The following is a 19,236-nucleotide window of genomic DNA, read 5'->3' on the forward strand; positions in this document are numbered from 1 at the left end:
AAGGGGGTAATACAGGACACAGGTGGTGCTGTGGTCTAAACCACTGAGCTTAGGGCTTGCCGATTGGAAGGTCGGCGGTTCGAAACCCCACGATGGGGTGAGCTCCCGTTGCTCGGTCCTTGATCCTGCCAACCTAGCAGTTTGAAAGCGCATCAAAGTGCAAGTAGATAAATAGGCACCGCTCCGACAGGAAGGTAAATGGCGTTTCCATGCACTGCTCTGGTTCACCAGAAGTGGCTTAGTCATGCTGGCCACATGACCCGGAAGCTGTACGCCGGCTCCCTCGGCCAGTAAAACATGCTGAGCGCCAAAACCCCAAAGTTGTCCGTGACTGGACCTAATGGTCAGGGGTCCCTTTACCTTTAAAGGGGGTAATACCAGGAATATCCAGTCCTCCTTAAAGCATCCTGCATTATTAATACTAAAATACTAATACAGTGGTACCTTAGGTTATGTACGCTTCAGGTTACATACGCTTCAGGTTACAGACTCCGCTAACCCAGACATAGTGCTTCAGCTTAAGAACTTTGCTTCAGTATGAGAACAGAAATTGCTCTCTGGCAGCGCGGCAGCAGTAGGAGGCCCCATTAGCTAAAGTGGTGATTCAGGTTAAGAACAGTTTCATGTTAAGAATGGACTTCCGGAAGGAATTAAGTACTTAACCTGAGGTACTACTGTACTTATCTAAGCTTCCCCTTTAAGCTGCAAAGGGATGGCACTCTGCTGTACTCATAAACTTGAGGAAGGAAGGATATTATCTAATGAATATATCCTCTCCTATCATCTAATCAAATCCCAACAACAAATTTCCCGCTGCAGGCTAAAAGGATCATGTAGCAAGTGAAAGGAAAGGCTCTATATGAGCACTGCCAGTCAGAGTAGACAGTACTGAGCTAGTTGGGCAAATAGTCATTATTTACTTACCTCCAAGCAAAGGTAGCCTTCATCCCCAAGTAATCCTTCAGAAGTAAAGAAGGATGCATTCTCAAGAGTACTGTATGAAAAGTCAATACCCCCTAACACAGTCCAATAATCCTTTCTAAACCAAATGAGGATCTTTCTGAAGGTGGACATGCCTAATTTTGCAGTGGGCTTTTTTGCAAAGTGCAAATCTGCAAAGTAGATCAAGGGGAAAGAGATCATTTATACACCATGGACAGCAACGTTCCTAAAAGGCAAGTGCTGTCCCTTTAAAATGGCGATCTTCCAGACAGAGTATGCCCAAACTGCTGAGTTCCAGTTATTCAGTGTTCATAGCCAGCCAGTCCTATGATCCAAACAGGTTCCCAGTTCAACTTCCTGCAACTCCCAGCTTGAGAAGTAGCACTGGGGAGAATTAAGAACGATTACACGGCACTGTAATTGTACACAGCACGATTGAAGGGCACTGAAGCTGAAACTGAAAGCTGTTCCTACCGCCCTGCTTTTGAGCATCTGATGGGGCATTCTGGGAACAAGATGCAGGACTAGATGGGCCTTTCTTAAGAAACCAGAGCCTGATACCAGCCTGCCTGAGGCCACTTGGTGATTGTTACAACCAAGAGATCCAAACCTCTTCTCTTCGATCCATGCCCACTACACCTAGGCATATTGGCTCATAATTATGTGTCACAAAGAGCTCTTTGTAGATACCACCACACTGGCATCTAGGAGGAGCTGGCTTCAATGGTAGGCAAGGAAAAGGAAAGGTGGTCCAAATCAGGATAATAAAGGGCAAAAATAAAAGAACAGGGTACCAATCTGGAGGAGAGGGAACCAGTGACCCTCCCAGTGATGTTTGCCTCCCAGCTCCAATCAGCCTGGCTGGCATGGCCAAAGAGCTGTAGTTCAGCAGCACTGCGGAAGGGCTGTAACTTAGTGGCATAGCATGTGCTGTGCATGCAGAAGATACTGAGTTCAGTTCCTGGCATCTCCAGATAGGGCTTGGAGAGAAGCCTGGCTGGAATCCTGGAGAGCTGCTGGCTGCCAATGTAGACAATACAGAACTAGATGGACATAGGCAGATTCCTCTGTTCCTATCTGGATGATCATAGATTCTTGCCATTAGAGAATCTTCTCCTGTTCAGAGGTCTGTAGTCCCTAAAAACTCTGGGGAGAGGAAACAACTGGGAAATCAATTTGAGGCACACTCTTGTCTTTCGGCTTGCTGGGAAAAGGGGGTCAGTACAAAGAAAGCAGCAGTTGGACCAGTTTCTCCTGCTCTTGCTTTCCTGTCTTCTAAGGTCATCCTGAGCATCTGCTGGGACCTAATTGGGAGCCGGGTACAAGCTTTGCTGCCTCCAGCCACCCCCAGCTGCTTGCAGATTAACCCCGTCTGGTCCCCATCTCCCTAATTTGGCAATGCAGCTCCCGAGAGTGACAGATATCAGCTTTTCCTCCCCTTTCCACCCACACCCTCTTTCGGAGTCTCTCGGGTAAGGCTGATCTGTTTGCGAAAGTCAGTCTCGTTGCAACACGTGGGCACCTTCTCCCAACACACTTGGGGAGAAGGGGGAAAAAAGCAGGCACCACATCAAAAGCTGCCTTCGAGCTACTCTGAGAGATAATGGGGAGGAGGGAAGGAAGGGGTAAAAATATGGAGTTCTGCTGTCAGCACTGTTTTCTTTTGATGCATGTGTGAGCTGAACAGCTTAGAAAAGCAAGGGGGGGGGTGAGCAGACTCCAGTGGGGACCGTGAGGACTTGGATTCTGTTGAGATCTTGTGTCTACCCCCTTTTGTGATGCTTTGAGCAGTAGTGGAGACCTTCCACCCCACAGACCTTATTATTAGGCCCACCACTTCTCTTCATCTGGCATGTGAGGTTGTTTTCGCCAAGCCGTGTCCACCTGCCTTACCCCTGATGTCAGATATGGATGGTAGCAGCTGGTGCCCATTGGGGACTGATAGGACAGAAGACTGGGAGGCCGACACTAGTTGAAGCTAGAGTCAATGACCTCCCCATCCTCTTACTTACAATCAGACAGAGGGGGGTTGGCTGAGGGCAAGCCAAGGTTGTGGGGCTCATTTGCCCCAGTGGACCAGACTCCACTGGGAGTGGGGCAGGGAAAGATAGAGATTAGATGAAATGGTCTTTGCAGGTACCACAAAACACCACTGTTATTTGAAGTGTTATTTGAAATCCACAAAACCGTTCTCCAGAGCATCAAGCCATGTTCTTCTGTAGAACGGTTTAGGAACAGGGTCCCATCCTGAAAAGTGGAATTTCTCAGATCACCATGCCTGCTCATTTCATTTCTTCTATAGGGTCCTCCTATTGTTTCCCTCCATTGCAATAGTTTCTGCATCTGTTCCATGTGCACAGGTAAGCACACCTTACCAGAGGCCCGATGGAGAAAAGCGGGGCTCCTTCAATGTGCACACAGCTGCAGGTTGTGCTGGGCCAGCCCTTGTACCTTTGCAACTGAGAGACGAGACCTTCTATGCTTTGGAGGGAAATTGAAAATTCCCCTTAGCAGGAACCCATTACTAGGGATCTGGGGATTTAGGCTGCTGTCTCAGAGGTGTTTGCAATGAGCTCTGGTGGGAACCGCAGCAACTTTATCAATTCATTATAGAGGAATTGAAAACCTCTGCATATAGATTTACACTCCATTATCATGCTAACTCAGACATAAGCCCTACTTTTTCTGAGGCAGGGAACATCCCAGCTACAGCCTGGGGATTGAATTAGAACAGATCAGGCAGGAATGACATTGGGAAACATGGCAAACTATGTGTGTGTGTTCAGGCTCCATCATTCTAGCCCAACTATAGCCAGAGCTGTGTGCAATCTATGTCTGTTAAAAATTAAATTAAAAGATCTTCTGAAATACTAGCAATAAGATAAACCAGATTCTGCAACAAGACTAGCAGTTTGCATCCCTCCTATTTTGCACAATGTATTCTGCAATATTTTATTGTTTTGCTAGGTTTATTCTGCTTCTGCAGTCACAGGCCTGTGTTAGTAGATAGAAAGGGCACTGAAGTCCTAACCCACAGTAACCTAGGACCTGGAAGACCAGGGTTCAAATCCCCAATCAGCCATGAAGTTCACTCACTTCCGGGTTTTGATCATTCATGAGCCAATTTGTTCGGGAGCCAAGGCGTTCGAGATCCAAGGTATGACTGCAATCACAAATAAAATAGGCAGAAGATGCAAAACAATTTTAAAACATCACTATGCACTTCCTCCTTCTCCAAAAGTCTGGGCAAAGAAGTGCATCTTTATCTGTCATCTGAATGAAAATAACAGAGATGCACTTTGAAATGTGGGCAAGGGTTTGTCTCCAGTTCCAGTCCTACTCAGAGTAGACCCATTAAAATTAAAGTTAATCACAATGGACTTCAATGAGCCTACTATGAGGATGAATAGCATTGGATCCAACCCAAGGTATCTCCCCCCCTCCCCCATTTAGGAGAAGACACTGAAAAGCACCAAAGTGTATGCAAAATGCATAAATTTAAATGTGGGCTTTTTGTGTGTTCCTTCAAATCACCTGCACAAAAGAAGATTTAACAGACCTATAACTGAGCACCTGCAAAACTGAGATGGTGCAGAATTAAACTGTTCAACTCGTCCCACGTTTCCGCTACGGCAGTGCTCAGCTTATGCTGCTTGTTTGTGGATGTAAATTATGGGGAACTGATTCAGATTATCCATCCCAGACAACAGGAAAGTATCATTGTCCCATTGGTGCTTCGTGCTGTTTGCAGGCTGATATGGATGGGGAACCAAGACTGCATCTTGGCAAGAGGCAAGACCAAAAATTGTTGCCTCCAGTCAGCATAATACATCTTCCCAGGATGCAAGAGGGAAATGTATGTGAAGGCTGAGTACATTTCCTTCCTTTGACTTCTTTCAGAGCGCTGCAGCAGAGGAGCCATAGATCAGCGGTGAAGCACCTGTGAAGCAAGTGTAACATCCTAGCTTCAATCCCAGGCATCTTCCATCAAGAGGACCTTTCAAAACAGATGGGGGACCCTTTTTGGCTCCACAGGCCAGATCCTTATCAGGATCAACCTTGTGGGCCAAATTTGACTGGTGGGCGAGGTCACAAGAGGTCATTATTACATTGCATGATTAACAAGTGGTTGGGTTGCCCATCTGTCAAATGCATGGCTTTGCAGGTCTCCGCTTTGCTCCTCCTTTAAGCTCCTGATCTTAAAAGTACAAAAGGGGAGTGCAGGGAAACATGCAAGAGCTCCAGTTTCAGCCTGAAAAGGGAGAACGGGAACTGTCTTAAAGCCTTTTGCAAAAGTGCTCTTTGAAGCAGCCAAGGAGGGGGTGGGGGTTGCATCAAACAGCCCTTTTGAGAAGCACTTTAAAGTTTAAAATGCTTTGCCCAAGAGTCGTTGTCATATGACTAAAATTTCTGGATCCCCCCCTTAAAAGAATTTCAGAAACTTTCTCTAACCCCTGCAGAAGAAGAAGGCCACCGTGCAGAATTTTCTCCAAATATCTGCTGCCACACAGAGACACAATGTCCTGGAATGACACAATCAGGATGCAGACATGTGAGCAGAAGTTTCAGAGTGTGGAAGTCAGCATGCCAAATGCTATTTTGATATAGATTAGTAGCCCCCCCCATGGCTTCTATGCCTTCAACAGACAGATATTCAGGAAATGCAAATTTTCCCATTGATGGGAAATGCAGTAATCAGGAAGCTACAACCACTGGATTTCTGCCTGCATTGCCATTAGAGCCCAGGTATTTCAGAAGCCGGATTTCAAAATGTACATTCTTTTGCAATTCAGAAATCTCATTTTCACATGAAGGTGTGACACATTAACACATTTGGGTTGTCACATGACATCTTGCTGACAAAATATTAAAGTTTTGGAATCTCGAGCTACAGTAGATGCTGGCAAAGTTGTCAAATCAAGTTTGCAAATGAAGGAGGCGTTTATGTGCCACCCAAAATAGACAAGAGGTGGGAAAGGGAAGTTAATGGTGGAGAGGGAACATTCTCCACCCCCTCTTCCAGAATAGTAGAATTTGGAGTCACCCGTGGGGACTGAGAAAAGGAAGTACCTTCCAGGGCTGCAAGCCCAGGCACACTTACTTGGGGGTAAGCTCCATTGAACTCAGTGAAGCATACTTACAGAATAAGCAGGCTTATATTTCTGCTTCAGAAAACACTCTCTATTTGCTTACATAGAATCAGAATAAAGGAAGTTGCCAGTGCTTAAGGAACTACCTATTTGCCCTGAGTGCTCACTGGAAGGACAGATCCTGAAGCTGAGGCTCCAATACTTTGGCCACGTCATGAGAAGAGAAGACTCCCTGGAAAAGACCCTGATGTTGGGAAAGATGGAGGGCACAAGGAGAAGGGGACAACAGAGGACGAGATGGTTGGACAGTGTTCTCAAAGCTACAAACATGAGTCTGACCAAACTGCAGGAGGCAGTGGAAGGCAGGAGTGCCTGGCGTGCTCTGGTCCATGGGGTCACGAAGAGTCGGACACGACATAAATGACTAAACAACAAGAATTTGTTTTTTGGGCACAATTCAAAGTGTTGCTATTGACCTTTCAAGATCTAAGAAATCTTGAGTCCAGGATACTTGAAGGACCACTATTTCCCCCAAGAGCCTGCCCAACCAGGCTTTGCTCAGGCCCTGCCCTAAGTGGCAACATGAAGCATGGCCTCCTTATTTGTAGTGTCTTAGAATCATAGAGTTGTGGTGCTGGAAGGGATCATGAGGATCATATAGACCAACCCACTACAATGCAAGAATATTTCACCCAACGTGGGGCTCGAACTCACAACCCTGAGATTAAGAATCTTATGCTCTATCAACTTAGTTATTCTCGAGACTATTAAAAAGTCTTTGGATCGCCCTGCATTGGACCATCTGCCAGACTACCAATCTCATATTACAATAAGGTAGCAGGTAAAGATTTTGGGTGGGATCCAGAGTCCTGCTAGTTGAACTTAGGTCCCACTGAAATCAATGAGACAAGTTAGTTATGATGTGACTAAGTCCTATTGAATTCAATGGAGCTATTCCCAGATAAGTGGCGCTAAGACTGGAGCCTTCACTAGGATCCACTGATCAACAACAACAACAACAACAACAAACCTGTAATCCCATTCCAGAGCAGGTCTTCTCAGTCAAAAATGTACCTGACCCACAGGACCTCAACTTTGACCAGGCTTCAGTTTAACTGTCCAGTTACCATTTTCTCCAAAAGAGTTGCACAGATTTGGCAAACGATTTTCTCTAATTTTTAATTTTAATGGCATTTATTTTGTTGCTGTTTTAGAAGCTGGCTGCCACTGGTGTCTTTGATAGCCTTTTATTGTTTCATATATATATATATATATATATACACACACACACACACACACACACACACACACATATATATACATATATATATATGAATTTCAGTTGGTGTGAGATTTCTCCAGCAACCTGTAGCCTTCCCGACTTCTTGATCTGAAAAAGCTCGGTGGAAGAATTTATCTCACAATGTCAAAGCTGTTGGGCTTTGATGAAGTGCTGGCACCCAGGAAGGCTGCAGCAGAGTGCAGACCACAAGTGAGGCAATTTGCAGAAAAAAAGCAAGAACCCTCACAAACACCCCCTCTACCACCTCAAGAAGTAAAGTAGAGTAAGCAACTCAAAAACTCAGCACTTCAGCCATGAGAAATCTGCCCAAACTTTGTCTTCCTTTTGATAATTTTCAAATGCAATTTCTTCATTAATTACCATTCATTAATGGTAAAACAACAACAACAACAACCAGGAGAAATGTTCAGCACAGCACTAATTTTAAACAGTATGTGTGAAATAAATTGAAGAAGCAAATATATCAGATGTATATCAGTTTGGAGCCTTGAGGTGCTGGATAGTGATCCTGCCCCACTGCCTTCAGTCTAGAGCAGCACAACTCTATGTCATAAGAAAGAAACTGTTTCAAACGATGAAAGGAAACTTTGAATCCAAAGCATCCATCAATAGTGGAGGAGGCTGCCCACTCGTGTCTCAGCATGACTCACTGCTCTGCCCTTCTCAACGCCTTCTGATCATCCTTGGCTGAGTCTGCAGGTCATTCTGTCACATCTCAGTGGTGGGTGTGATCAGATCGCTCCTGAAATAGGGATGCAGGAGAAGTGACGAATCGCAGAGGAGGCTGCCTATTGGGTCTCTGCAGGAGTCCCCTCTCCAAGCTTGCCTCCCAGGAAGCTACCTTATATAGTCAGACCATTGGCTCATCTAGCTCAGTATTGACTGCACCAGACTTCGCCAGCCAGGTGCCATCCTGATGTTTGGGACTACCAATTGTTACCAGTGGTGGCTGGTGCTGATTCTGACTGGTAAGGCAGAAGGTAGGGAGCCCCAACAGTAGATGGAGCCAGAGACAATGACAGGCAGATCCAACGCCTTCTGCATTCATCTCCATCCTCTGTCCTGCTGAGTTGTACAAGTGCAATACTGAGATGGAGGAGGAGGGAGCTGGCAGGCAATCCCACCCCCTGGACTGGTTGACATAAGAAGAGCCTTCTGGATCAGGCCAATGATCCACCCAGCCCAGCATCCTGTTCTCACAGATGCTTGAGGGAAGTCACTCCCCTCTCCTTTAGCTTCTGGCAACTGATATTCAGAAGCCTTCTTGCTGCCAACTATGGCAGCAGAACACAGTCATTATGGCTAGTAGCCATGGCTAGAGCGGTCCTCCATGAATTTGTCCAATCCTCTTTGAAAGCCACCCATGTTTGTGGCCATCACCGCCTCCTGGTTCCATAGTTTAACTATGCGCTGGCTGGTGGCATGATGGACCAGCTTCCACTGCTTGTGGGTGGGCAAGAAGAGATACATCAAAACATCTGGAGAGGACTAGGTATTCAAAGACTGGCCAACACAGACCAGCAGAGGGGTCTCTGGGGTTTCAGACCAGAGCCTTCTGCTCCCTACCTGAAGATGCTGGAGACTCAGTCTAGCCCCTTCTGTATGCAAAGCACATAGAGCTTATGCCCCCTTTCTGCTTCTGATCAAGGGATCTTGTTCAGCATCATGACTCATGCATAAGTACCAGGAGGGGGCTTCTCTCCTAAGGGGGGGCGGCATTTTCACTCTCTCTTGCTTTCTAAAATAAAACCTCTTTTCCTCCGCTGATGCAAAGAGTGCTCCTGTGTCTCGGTCGGAGTGGGGTAGCAGTTAACTCAGCTCCAATAAGTTTGGGAAACACTGGGCTCGAAGAACGAAGCTTTTCCGGCGCAATGTTTCTCCCCCTCTCCAAGAAACCAGGAGTTCTTTCCCCAGGATTGTGAAAAGAGAGGAGGAAAGGGAGAGATCGAGAAGCCGGAGAGGGAGATAGATGGATCCACCTGTAAGCCCGCGCGGTCCTGCGGCTGGAAACCTCGAAACTCCGCCGGCTTCGTGGCTCTTGTGTCTGTGTGCAAAGGAGCAGAAACAAGAGGCGATTAAAAGAGATGGGGAAGGGGGGGGGGAGGGAAGGAGAAGCCACAGAGGTGGGGGAAGAGGAAAGCGCCATAGTGGAGAAGCAAAGCAAATTAAGCAGGGCTCTGATCTGCTTGGGTTGCCGCCTGCCCCAAAATGCACCCTGCATCTTAATTCGCTTCAGCGTTGCTTACACACGCACACACATCTCCCGGTGCCATTTCGGCTCCCTGAAATCAGCCCCCACCACCATCATTCTTTTCCTCTTCTTTTATTTATCCCTGCAAAAACCCGCCACTACTCTTTTGGACGCCCCCTTTGCAATTTCCCAAACAGTCTCCCCCTTCCTCTCCCCTTTCCCCCTGGCAGGTCCCCTCCCCCTTTTAAGTCCTTCGCTCATTTCTCTCTCTCTCTTTTTCTTCAGACTCATTTATTTCTCTTCTTTTAAAGCTTGGGAATCCGACTTGAAGAAATAAAATAAAATACACCAACACCCCACTATTATTATTATTATTATTATTTTTTAAAAAATACTATTATTCCTTTTGGGTGCAGGAAAAGATTAACATTGCCCTTCTCTTGTTTGCAGATTCTGACTTGTTTGCTCGTGGGGTGTATCTCTAGTCGCCGCAAATTCTGCCTTTTCAGAAAACCAGATTGCCGGAATAGAGACGTGACTGGCGCGTTGTGTGTGTGTGTGTGTGTGTGTGTGAGTGAGAGAGAGAGAGAGAGAGGAGCCACAACAAGAGTGGACCCCCTCCCCCGTCCGGTTGCAATCCCACCCGGAACTTTTCTCACGTGCAGGTCTCGCCAGGAACGTTTCCTCGGGTGTACGCCAGCCCAGTCCACCCGCGAGTGGCACAGGTCCGCCGCGCAGTCACGAGCGCAGGCTGCGCGCCCACGTGGTTCTCAAGCCCTTTTCCCGCGCGTGTTTCCTCCGAAGTAAAAGACACCCCCCCCCTCGATTTTCAGAGTTCAGCAGAGCCTACTTCCCAGGAAAAGGCGCCCGCGGGATCGTCGCCCCTTCCCTCGATCTCATCGCGGGCAGAGTTCCCGAGGATCGACGTGCCTTAGAGGATCGCTAGTTCCCCCCACTCGCCAATCCACCCCCTCCCCTAAGAGGTAGTAGGCGATATTGCGAAGCGGGCGAGGAAATCCTCCTTTCAACAACCAACAAACAATCGCCCACCGCGCAGGCTGAGGGGGTTCCCTCTTGCACCTCGGCATTGCACGGCGGAGGGGGGGGGAGGAGAAAATTAATCTCTCGCGCTATATCGCTTGCGCGCATATTACATCTTTCTGCAGCACTGCTGGGCGTGGGAAGGGCTAGCTGGCCGGGTTGGAGGGGACACACACACGCACACACGACAGGAGGCGGCGGCGGAGGAGGAGGCGGCAGCGAGCCCCCCCTCTTCTCGTGCCCCTCCATCTCCTCCTCTCCCTCTGCGTGGCGTTTTTTCTTGCAGGTGTTTCAATTTTAATTCTGCCCGGTAGGTGGGACTTGGTGACTTTAAGCACCATCATATTTCGCCCCCACCCTCCTCTCTCTCTCTCTCTCTTCCTTTCCTCCTCTCCCTCCTCCTCCTCCTCCTCTCCTCGCTGCCGCTGCTGCTGCCTTCCCCCCTCTTCTGTTGCAATCTTCACAAGTCTCTGGGAGAGCAGCGAGCGAGCGAGCTACGGTGGATCAACAAGGCACCGAGAAACGCCAGCCGCACCGCGCACACACCAGCCAGCCAGCCAGCCGCGATGCAGCGCTCACCGCTACAGTAGAGGGAATAAGCCAGCCTCGCCGACCTGCCCATCATGAGTCTATCGACGGAAGGATTTTTTCTCTACATGCCTCCGATCGCTTGAGGGTGGTTTGTTTTGTCTTTTTTTTTTTTTTTTTGCTTCCTCCCCTGTCCTCGCCCCCCTTCTCCCTTAAAACCTCTCTCTCTCTCCCCCTCTCCTCTGTGTCCTCCCCTCTTTTCCCCCTCCCTTTCCACAACCTCCCCCCTCTTATTTCTTTCTCTCTCCATCCCCCCTCCTCTCTCTCTCTCTCTCTCTTTTGGATCCCCATCAGGCTTAATTTTTTTTAAAATTTTTATTTTGTATATATCAGTAATTCTTCTGAAATAAAGCCACAGCGAATCGAAGATGGATGTCTTGTTTTGTCCGACCAAATGTAGTTTTTGGAAGGTTTTCTGGCTCTGGAGCATTTGGGGAGACTTCTTGGTTTCCGTCTTGGGTTGCCCTGCCAACTGCCTTTGCAATAAGACCGAGATCAATTGCAAAAAGCCGGACGATGGGAACCTCTTCCCCCTTTTGGAAGGGCAAGATTCAGGCACGAGCAACGGGAATACCAGCATCAACATCACGGACATCTCTAGGAATATCACTTCGATGTAAGTCTTGTTTCTTCACCCCCCCCCCCCAAAAAAAAAATCCCTCCCCATTTCTCTCTCTCCAAAGCTGTGTATTAGTACATGCATGTGATATTTGCAAAGGGGGATAATGGGGGTGCCTTGTGTACCGAATAGAATAGATGCCCCTTCCCATTGCTCTCGTTCTCTGTGTATAAAGATTGGGGCATGTGCATTTCACTGAATGCAGATCTCCCTTTGGTTCTCTTTCAAAAAAATATATGTGTGTGTCTGTGGGAGGGAGGGTGGGAGGGAGGCCCCTCCAAATCCCCCCCTCCTCCTCATCCCTCCTCCTCCTGCTGAAAAAAGCAACAGTTTGGATCAGACTTGCCATGGCTATGAAGTCAATAAGGGTTTGTTAGCACCCTCAGGAAGAGGGAAGCTCTGGCTATGTGTGTGTCTGTGCATAGATGTGTCTGGAAGATCATGTACGATGAAACCTCCAGTCTCCGGCTTGCTTTAACTGTGTCCGAAGAGGAACACACACACTCTCTCTTTGGGAGACTTGCCATGATAATAGGATGGGTTTTTTCTCCCTCTTTCTCCACTCCAGTTCTCCTTTCTGTGTCCTCGTTTGTGCCTTCTCTCTCTCTTTTAAAAAAAGGAGCTTCACCGACCCTGCAGCTTTTCTCTCTTCAATGCACACATAGATTTTGGAAATAAGACAGGGAGGGCTGTCCCTTAAGTAGCTTATTCGAGATCACATTGTGGCATATATTTTGTTGTTGTTGTTTGTTGCAAACAAGGACTCTAATGCCAGAGCAGCTTCCCTGTAGCTTTCCCCCCTCTTGCAGTGGATGTTTTGATCTCACAGTCACTGGGGTGGGGGTTGTGGAACCAGGGAAATACACACACACACACACACACACACACACACTCTTAGTGGAGTGACTCTTTAAAATAAATAAATAAAGCAAATGTGATTGTTTTTGTTTTTATAAAAAAAAACCAAGTTCCTTTATGCTTGTTAGGAGATCCTGGTGGTTAAATCTCAGGCAAAAGCCCATGGACCTAAGAGAGGCAAGAGTGAGTAAGTAAGGGAGGGAGAGTAAGGGGGAGAGGGACAATCCTTACCACTCTTCTTACAAGCACCATATATCTAGATTTTAATTCTGTATGTATATTTTTATTTTTAAAAGAGCCATATCTGCTGAGATCGCTGCATGGTGTCGGTTTCCAACAATGCAGATATATCTTTTCCTTTTTGGGGAGGGCTGGGCGATGCTAAAACTCTGAGCCGTTTCATTAGCCTAATGCTAATTGAAATAGGGTTATTGTGCAGCCTCAGTAAGTTGCCCGTGGGAGTCAAATTAGGGTGTGGGGGTGAGGAAAGTGCATTTCTTTATGATTTTTCCTTTGGCAAGCAAATGCACGAAGGCCAGCACTGAGCAATTGGGGGGGGGGGCTTGATTATTGGTTAATTAAAAGCCCAGTTGTACCCAACACATCATAGAAGGACTAGGACATAAGATGGAGACAGGTGCCTTAAGGATGCTCCTCTGTCTTTCCCCCTCCCACCTTACCCAAAGGATGTGCTCTAAGTGCAGCTTTGGGGAAATGGCCCAAACATTCATTTGGAGAGCCGTGGCAACCTCGTCGTTTATTAATTTATCTTTTCTGCACTGTACAACTGGCGTGGCCGTCTTTAAAGCTGTCAGGAGTGGCCCTGCATGCTTTTCCAGGGATGTCTCTGTACAGAGGAAAGACTGTGTGCCCCAGCCTGGCAAATACATCTACAAAAGTTACGAGACTTCAGGGACTTGGGTGGCTGGAGAAAAAGGAAAGAAGGAATTCTCTTTCGGTCTGCAAAAGCTTCCCTGTTTGTGGTCACCTGGAGGTGACGGTAACTCACCAGAGGCGACTGGGCAAGTGGCTGTTTTTGAAGCCCCCGGTATGTTCCTTTGTAGCTGCCCCCTTGTTGCCCATTTTCTATTCTCCCTTTACTGAATATTCTCCCAATGAAAGCAGAGAAGCCTACTCTGGGTATAGCACCACCATCCGTTCCCAGATGTGCCCCATTTTTCTGCTGCATGAGGAGTCTTCCAGGAAATGCTAGGGGGAAAAGTAAAAGAAAGTAATGTATTCCCAGTTTGGTGTGGTTTGGCCTTTTAGCTTTCGAAAGCACGCTTTGAAGGTGCTTTGAACTAGCGACACCCCCCCCCCCCCGCAAATCTCTAAACGAAACTATGTCTCGAAAGAGCCATTTCTAGCATTTTGCTCCATGTGTATTTAAGCCAGCGTGTCTATATCATAATCTGGACTGCTGGGGGAGATATGATTATGTGAATCTTTTGTATCCGGAAAATAACTTGACTGCTTTGAAAATGCTGATCAAGCTGTTAGGAAAGTAGATGGAGGGCCCTTTCAAACTCCAGAATGAGCAGAGGTTGTATGTGTGTGTGTTTTGAGAAAGAGAGAGAGAGAATCTTGTTTAATGTCAGGAAATGATCTGAAGTTGTCAGGTTCACTGGAGGATTGAATCTGTCCTTGATCCAACTTCAGCCTTTCCAAATCGCTCAGGAAAAGGCACCGTTGTTGTTTTACAGCCTGGTTGTAATATTTTGCAAAATTATGGTTTGGGGCTAAGAAGACAAAGGAGGAAGATTAATTATTTTCTTGAAAAGCTGTGGGAACAACCCTTTAAATGTGCTTAGGAAATGCGTAAGGATGGCAACATTATCCGTGGCTGTCAATCACAATAGCTGAACTTCATGTTCAGGGGCAGTCTACCACCAAGTGCCAGATGCTGATGACAAACAACAAAAGATAGCTGATTCCTTCAAGCCTTGCTTGTGGGCTGCTCAAGGGGACCTGGTTGGCCACTCTGGGAAACAGGATGCAGAATTAGATTGACCCTTGCATTGTCTATTATGCTATGTGCAATTATGGAAAGACTATCAATTTTCCCCTCTCTCCCTCCCATCCTCTGCTTATTAAAGGAGGTTACGGTCTGGGTGGGTGGAGGACTGTTTTAACAAAAGAAACATCTCACAAGGTTATGGCAGATGAATGGGTTCAGAGAGAAGATCAAGGGATCAACCTTTTCCTTTCTTCCGTTTTATGCTTAAGCCCCCTGATTTGCCCAGTAAGACGGTGCACAGCCCAGATGACAGGGTGAAGGGATAGGGAGATGTGAGAACCGCCTGCTCTGGACTTCCCTCTGTGAAATGGAGTAACCTGCTTTCTTCATTAAAGATGGCCTAACTGGTTTATTGTGAGATAACAGTCTCTCTGTTTAAGCCCAATTAGGGGCTTTTAATTTCATTAACTGTGTTGCTTGGTGGGGGCCACTTGCTTTGGAGAATTATGAAACCTGGAGACTTTCATTGGCTGTAGGTGCTTTCGTGTGGGAAACGAAAAATCAAAATGATAGCCGCTCTTCAAAATAACCTCGAGCCTTCCTTTTCCTTCTTTTCCAGTGCTGCCTTTAGGCAGACTGAAGCAACTGCCTCGGGTGGCAGGTGCTGAGGGTTTTCCTCACAAACCCCTCCACCTGCCATTCCCCTGTATTGCCACAGGGCCTGTTTTGGCCCACATAATTTGGCCTATTTCCTCTGGTGTGGAGGTAGATGCAATCCCACCACCACCAGTGTTGAAATAATAGTCAGCTTCCAGTCCAAGCAGCTCCATTGGGGGCTGGTGCCTATTGGGACTGGTTGGTCAGAGAAGGCAGGAGCCCAACCGTAGGTGGAGCAGAGCCCACTAAACCTAGTGCTGTCTCCATCCTCTCCTCCGATGAGGCCTGCAGGTGCAACATTGAGACTTAAGGAGGAGGAGCTGACAGTCAGTGATACTTTCTGGAATGTTGGTAAGCAAGATGGCAAGGGCTCACTAAGGTTGGTAGGTCAGTGCGCTGTTTACCCTAATGGATCAGCCTTCACTGATCGGCTTCTGTCCTCAGAACAGGAGGGGGCACCCTCATGTTCTTTCCCTTCCGCAGCAAAACATCTTTGGTTGGTTCTTACAAGAGCTTGGAATGGGAAACCTAGCACCACTTTGGGGTTATCCTGTCTAAGGCAAGATTGCTTCAGAAAGCGTCCTACTAATGTCAGCTGCAAACAGGGCCCATGGTTGAGAGGTTGAGTTAGAGAAAGGTACTTGACTTATTGTGGAGGAGAGATATTGACAGATACTGATGGCTAGCTGGAAGGGGAAGGACCACAGCTTAGTGGTGGGGCATGCTATGCATATGAGAACACCCGGGCTCTTTCACTGGCTTCTTCAGGTAGGGCTGAGAGAGACTGCTCCCTCTCTCTCAAACCCTGGGAGGCCACTGCCAGTCAGTATAGGCCAGTAGTCTTCAACCATAAGAACACAGGGAGAAGCCTGCTGGATTGGGTCAATGGACCTTCTGGTCCAGCATCCTGCTTTTACACTGGCCACTCAGATGCCTTTGGGAAACCTTCAAGTAGGACCTGAGCTCAAGAGCATTCTTCCCTCCATTTGGGGCTCCATTTTGTAATCTTTTACCATATATTTGCACGGTGGTAGCGCTTCTGTTGTGACCCACCTTGGATCAGGCCAGTAGTGGGTCCCGACCCACTAGCTGAAGACCAGTGGTAGACAGTGCTGAGTCAGATTGACCAGTGGTTTGACTTGGTGCAAGTCAACTTCTTACTGTTCCTCAGCAGAGAAAGAGCTGGTGCTCATAAATCCACAGGCCTATCTACAAGCCAAGGTCTGCGAGTTGGCTGCAACCTGACTGTGTGCCCTCAATACCATATTAGCCATAGTGGTGGAACCATGATGTTTTCTGATATGGTGATGTGGAGCTGTGTGTTTGTTCTTTCACTAATCTTGATTAGGTTGAGTTTGGCTTGTATGGTTTTTGGGGGGAGGGGTCTTGGCAGAAGTCTGCTTGGCTTCAAAACAACTGGGGAGGAGATGATAGCCAAAAGAGAAAAGCGAGAGGGAGCCTCCTCACCACAAGAACTTATATTTTGAAATCAGCTCTATTCTCTCTGGCCTTGGGCCATCCCCTGGAGGCCTCCATCCTGATTATTGGGTTTTAAACATCAGATGTTCTTTATTATGGTCAAATAGTTATGTTATCATTGTTATGGCATGTGTGCCTGTAATACACACACGCCACAAAAATATGTAAGAAGCTGCCTTACAGAGCCTGGTTACCGCTCTATCTATCTTGGTGCTACATATCCCAGGAATAACCAATGTGGCACCTTCTAGATGCTCTTGGACTATAAGTCCCATCAGCCCCAACCATCATGGCCAGTGATCAGGAATGATAGTTCAGCACCATCTGGAGAGTACTGCATTGGTTACCTTTGATCTACTCTGACCAGAAGCATCTCTTCAAGATCTGAGGCAGAAGTTTTAAACTGGAGATGCCTTCTACATTTCAGGCATGTGTCCTGGTGCTGAGTGATGGATTAAGGTGCTTCCATGCAAAGCGTTTGTGTCATCAATCATGCTGAATCAGCCTGCCAGACCTCATAATCGCATTTATATGACACTTTAGAAGTGTTCAAATTGCAAAGCATACATTAGCTTGTAAACTTTACAACAACCCCTGTGCAGGAAGTTCAGCATTAACTCCCTATTGTGGGAAGCAGGTGGTGGTGTAGCCTATATAAAGCAGCTTGCCTGAGGTCACCTAAAGAGTTTGTGGTAGAGGTAAGATTGGGCATCCATACATTCTTGGCTTCCTGCTCATCTGTCCTTCCAATCCAGTGGTTAAAGTGTCAGATGAAGACTGGATGGACTCAGCTGTGAAGCTCATTGAGTAACCATGGGCCAACCATCTTCTCTCAACCTAAACTACTTCACAGGGAGGTCATGAAGACATAAAAGGGACACCCTCCTTGGAGGGAAGGTGGATATACATGTAAATATGCAGTAAACAATCACAATCAACACTGAACTGATCCCTCAAGTTGATTGCCTTCAGTTCAGATGGACTAGCTTGATTGTTGCAAGTGGAAGCACCTTAATCATTCTATATCCATTCATCCATTCATTTCATATCCACAGAGCTCAAGGTGGCACAGATGCTTCTCCCCTTTCTTATTTTATCCTAAAAATATCTCTGAGAGGAAGGGTAGACTGAGAGATAGCGGCTGGCCCAAGATAATCTAGTGAGCTTCATGGCTGAATGGGTTTTGAGTCCTGTTTGCCCAAGTTCTAGCCCAATACTTTAACCACTACCCCTGTTGTGCCAAAGCTCCAGTGATAGCTCCACCCTGTTCCCACTCATCAGCTGGTACTTCCTGAATTTTGTGGTTTGCCATTACAGTTTCTGATTAAACAACATCTCATGGAAGTTCCTTTAGCTCCTCCCTTGAATTATTGGGCAAGTTAATGGAGATGGAGTAACAGGTTGTTGAAAAACATTGGCATGTGAGTAGGCTGAAGTGGGCAAGAACCTTTCTGGTCAGTTAATCAGCCACCAAGTTAGGATCATAGGAAGCTTTCTTGTACCAAGTGAGATCATGAATCTGTCCAGCTTGACATTCTCTGCACTAACTGGCAGTGACTCTCTAGGGTTTCAGACCAGGAGACTTCCCCAGTCCTATCTGGGCATGCTGAAGACTGAACCTGAAACATTTTGTATGTAGAGCCTGTGCTCTAGCGTTTTGCTGTGACCCTTCTGTTTCCATCTTGTTCCACCTGGCATATGGCAAAAGGATCAACTGATGACCTTGACTGGTCTCTCTTCTGTCATCAATGTGCTGGTTATGAGAGGTTCTTTTAAAAAAAGCTGTTCTGAGACCCTCATCTCTGTTCTCATGCTTCTTCCTGCATCTGGGAAGCATATAGATTTGAATCTGGCCAGAACATAACCAGGCCTTTATTTCATTGTGTTGGTTGAACCTTGGCCAGAAACTGATGCATCTGATGGCCATGCTGCCTTGTTGCAATGGGTTTTCGTTGCTTTTGCTTGTCTTTCTGCCTGCAGAATGGTGGCAATGCAACTGGGCAGTGGTGGTTATGGTAAAACCATGGCTGAAGAGCCTGTGACCCTCCAGAAGTTGTTGGGCTTGCCCATCATCCATGACCATTGACCATTCTTGAAGGAGAAGGAGCTGATGGGAATTGGAACCAACAGCATCTAGAGGGCTTCAGACAGTGGTGGCTGGTGCCCTTTGCAGCTGGTGAGGTGCTGGAACTGAATTCTTGTGAGTTCCAGCTGAAAAAAGCCCTGGGTGGAACCAACTATTTCTAATTTTATCCCTATCCTTCTCTCTCCTGGGTTCTACAAGGGCAACACTGAAATTAAGGAGAAGGAAGATGATAGACTGCTATCTCCTGGAATGGTTTTAAGTAAGGAGGTAGGCAAGTAGGAACTGGCTGAGAGCAGCCTGAGATTGGTGGGGCAGCTCCCCGTTTGTCCAAACGGAGCAGCCTCCACTGTCTGCAGACCTCCAGCCCTGCTGTACCATAACCACTACCCCATCACACCCCCGTGACAACATCTGTTTGTGTTGTG

At 47.2% G+C, this 19,236-nt stretch overlaps 1 protein-coding gene and 1 long non-coding RNA gene across 4 annotated transcripts in view; one reads left to right on the forward strand and one right to left on the reverse strand.

Moving 5' to 3' along the window:
- Nucleotides 1-9,066: 9,066 nt before the first annotated feature.
- LOC310663899 lies at nt 9,067-10,749 on the reverse strand. Its single transcript, XR_014504648.1, has 2 exons — nt 10,186-10,749; nt 9,067-9,379 (listed from the first exon to the last, which is right to left on the reverse strand). It is a non-coding gene; the product is annotated as an uncharacterized lncRNA (long non-coding RNA).
- A 295-nt stretch (nt 10,750-11,044) lies between these two features.
- Nucleotides 11,045-19,236, forward strand: part of NTRK3 (neurotrophic receptor tyrosine kinase 3) — a 409,192-nt gene continuing 401,000 nt past the window's right edge. Inside the window, exon 1 of one of the 3 annotated variants that reach the window (XM_083411960.1) lies at nt 11,045-11,771. In XM_083411960.1, the coding sequence (XP_083268086.1) occupies nt 11,524-11,771 (248 nt within the window). In that variant the 5' untranslated portion in view covers nt 11,045-11,523. The remainder of the gene's footprint in view (nt 11,772-19,236) is intronic. The other 2 variants (XM_083411958.1, XM_083411959.1) reach the window with 2 other exon arrangements.

Source organism: Podarcis tiliguerta, assembly GCF_965153285.1.
Source record: "Podarcis tiliguerta genome assembly, chromosome: 14".
In the NCBI taxonomy this organism is placed as follows: domain Eukaryota; kingdom Metazoa; phylum Chordata; class Lepidosauria; order Squamata; family Lacertidae; genus Podarcis; species Podarcis tiliguerta.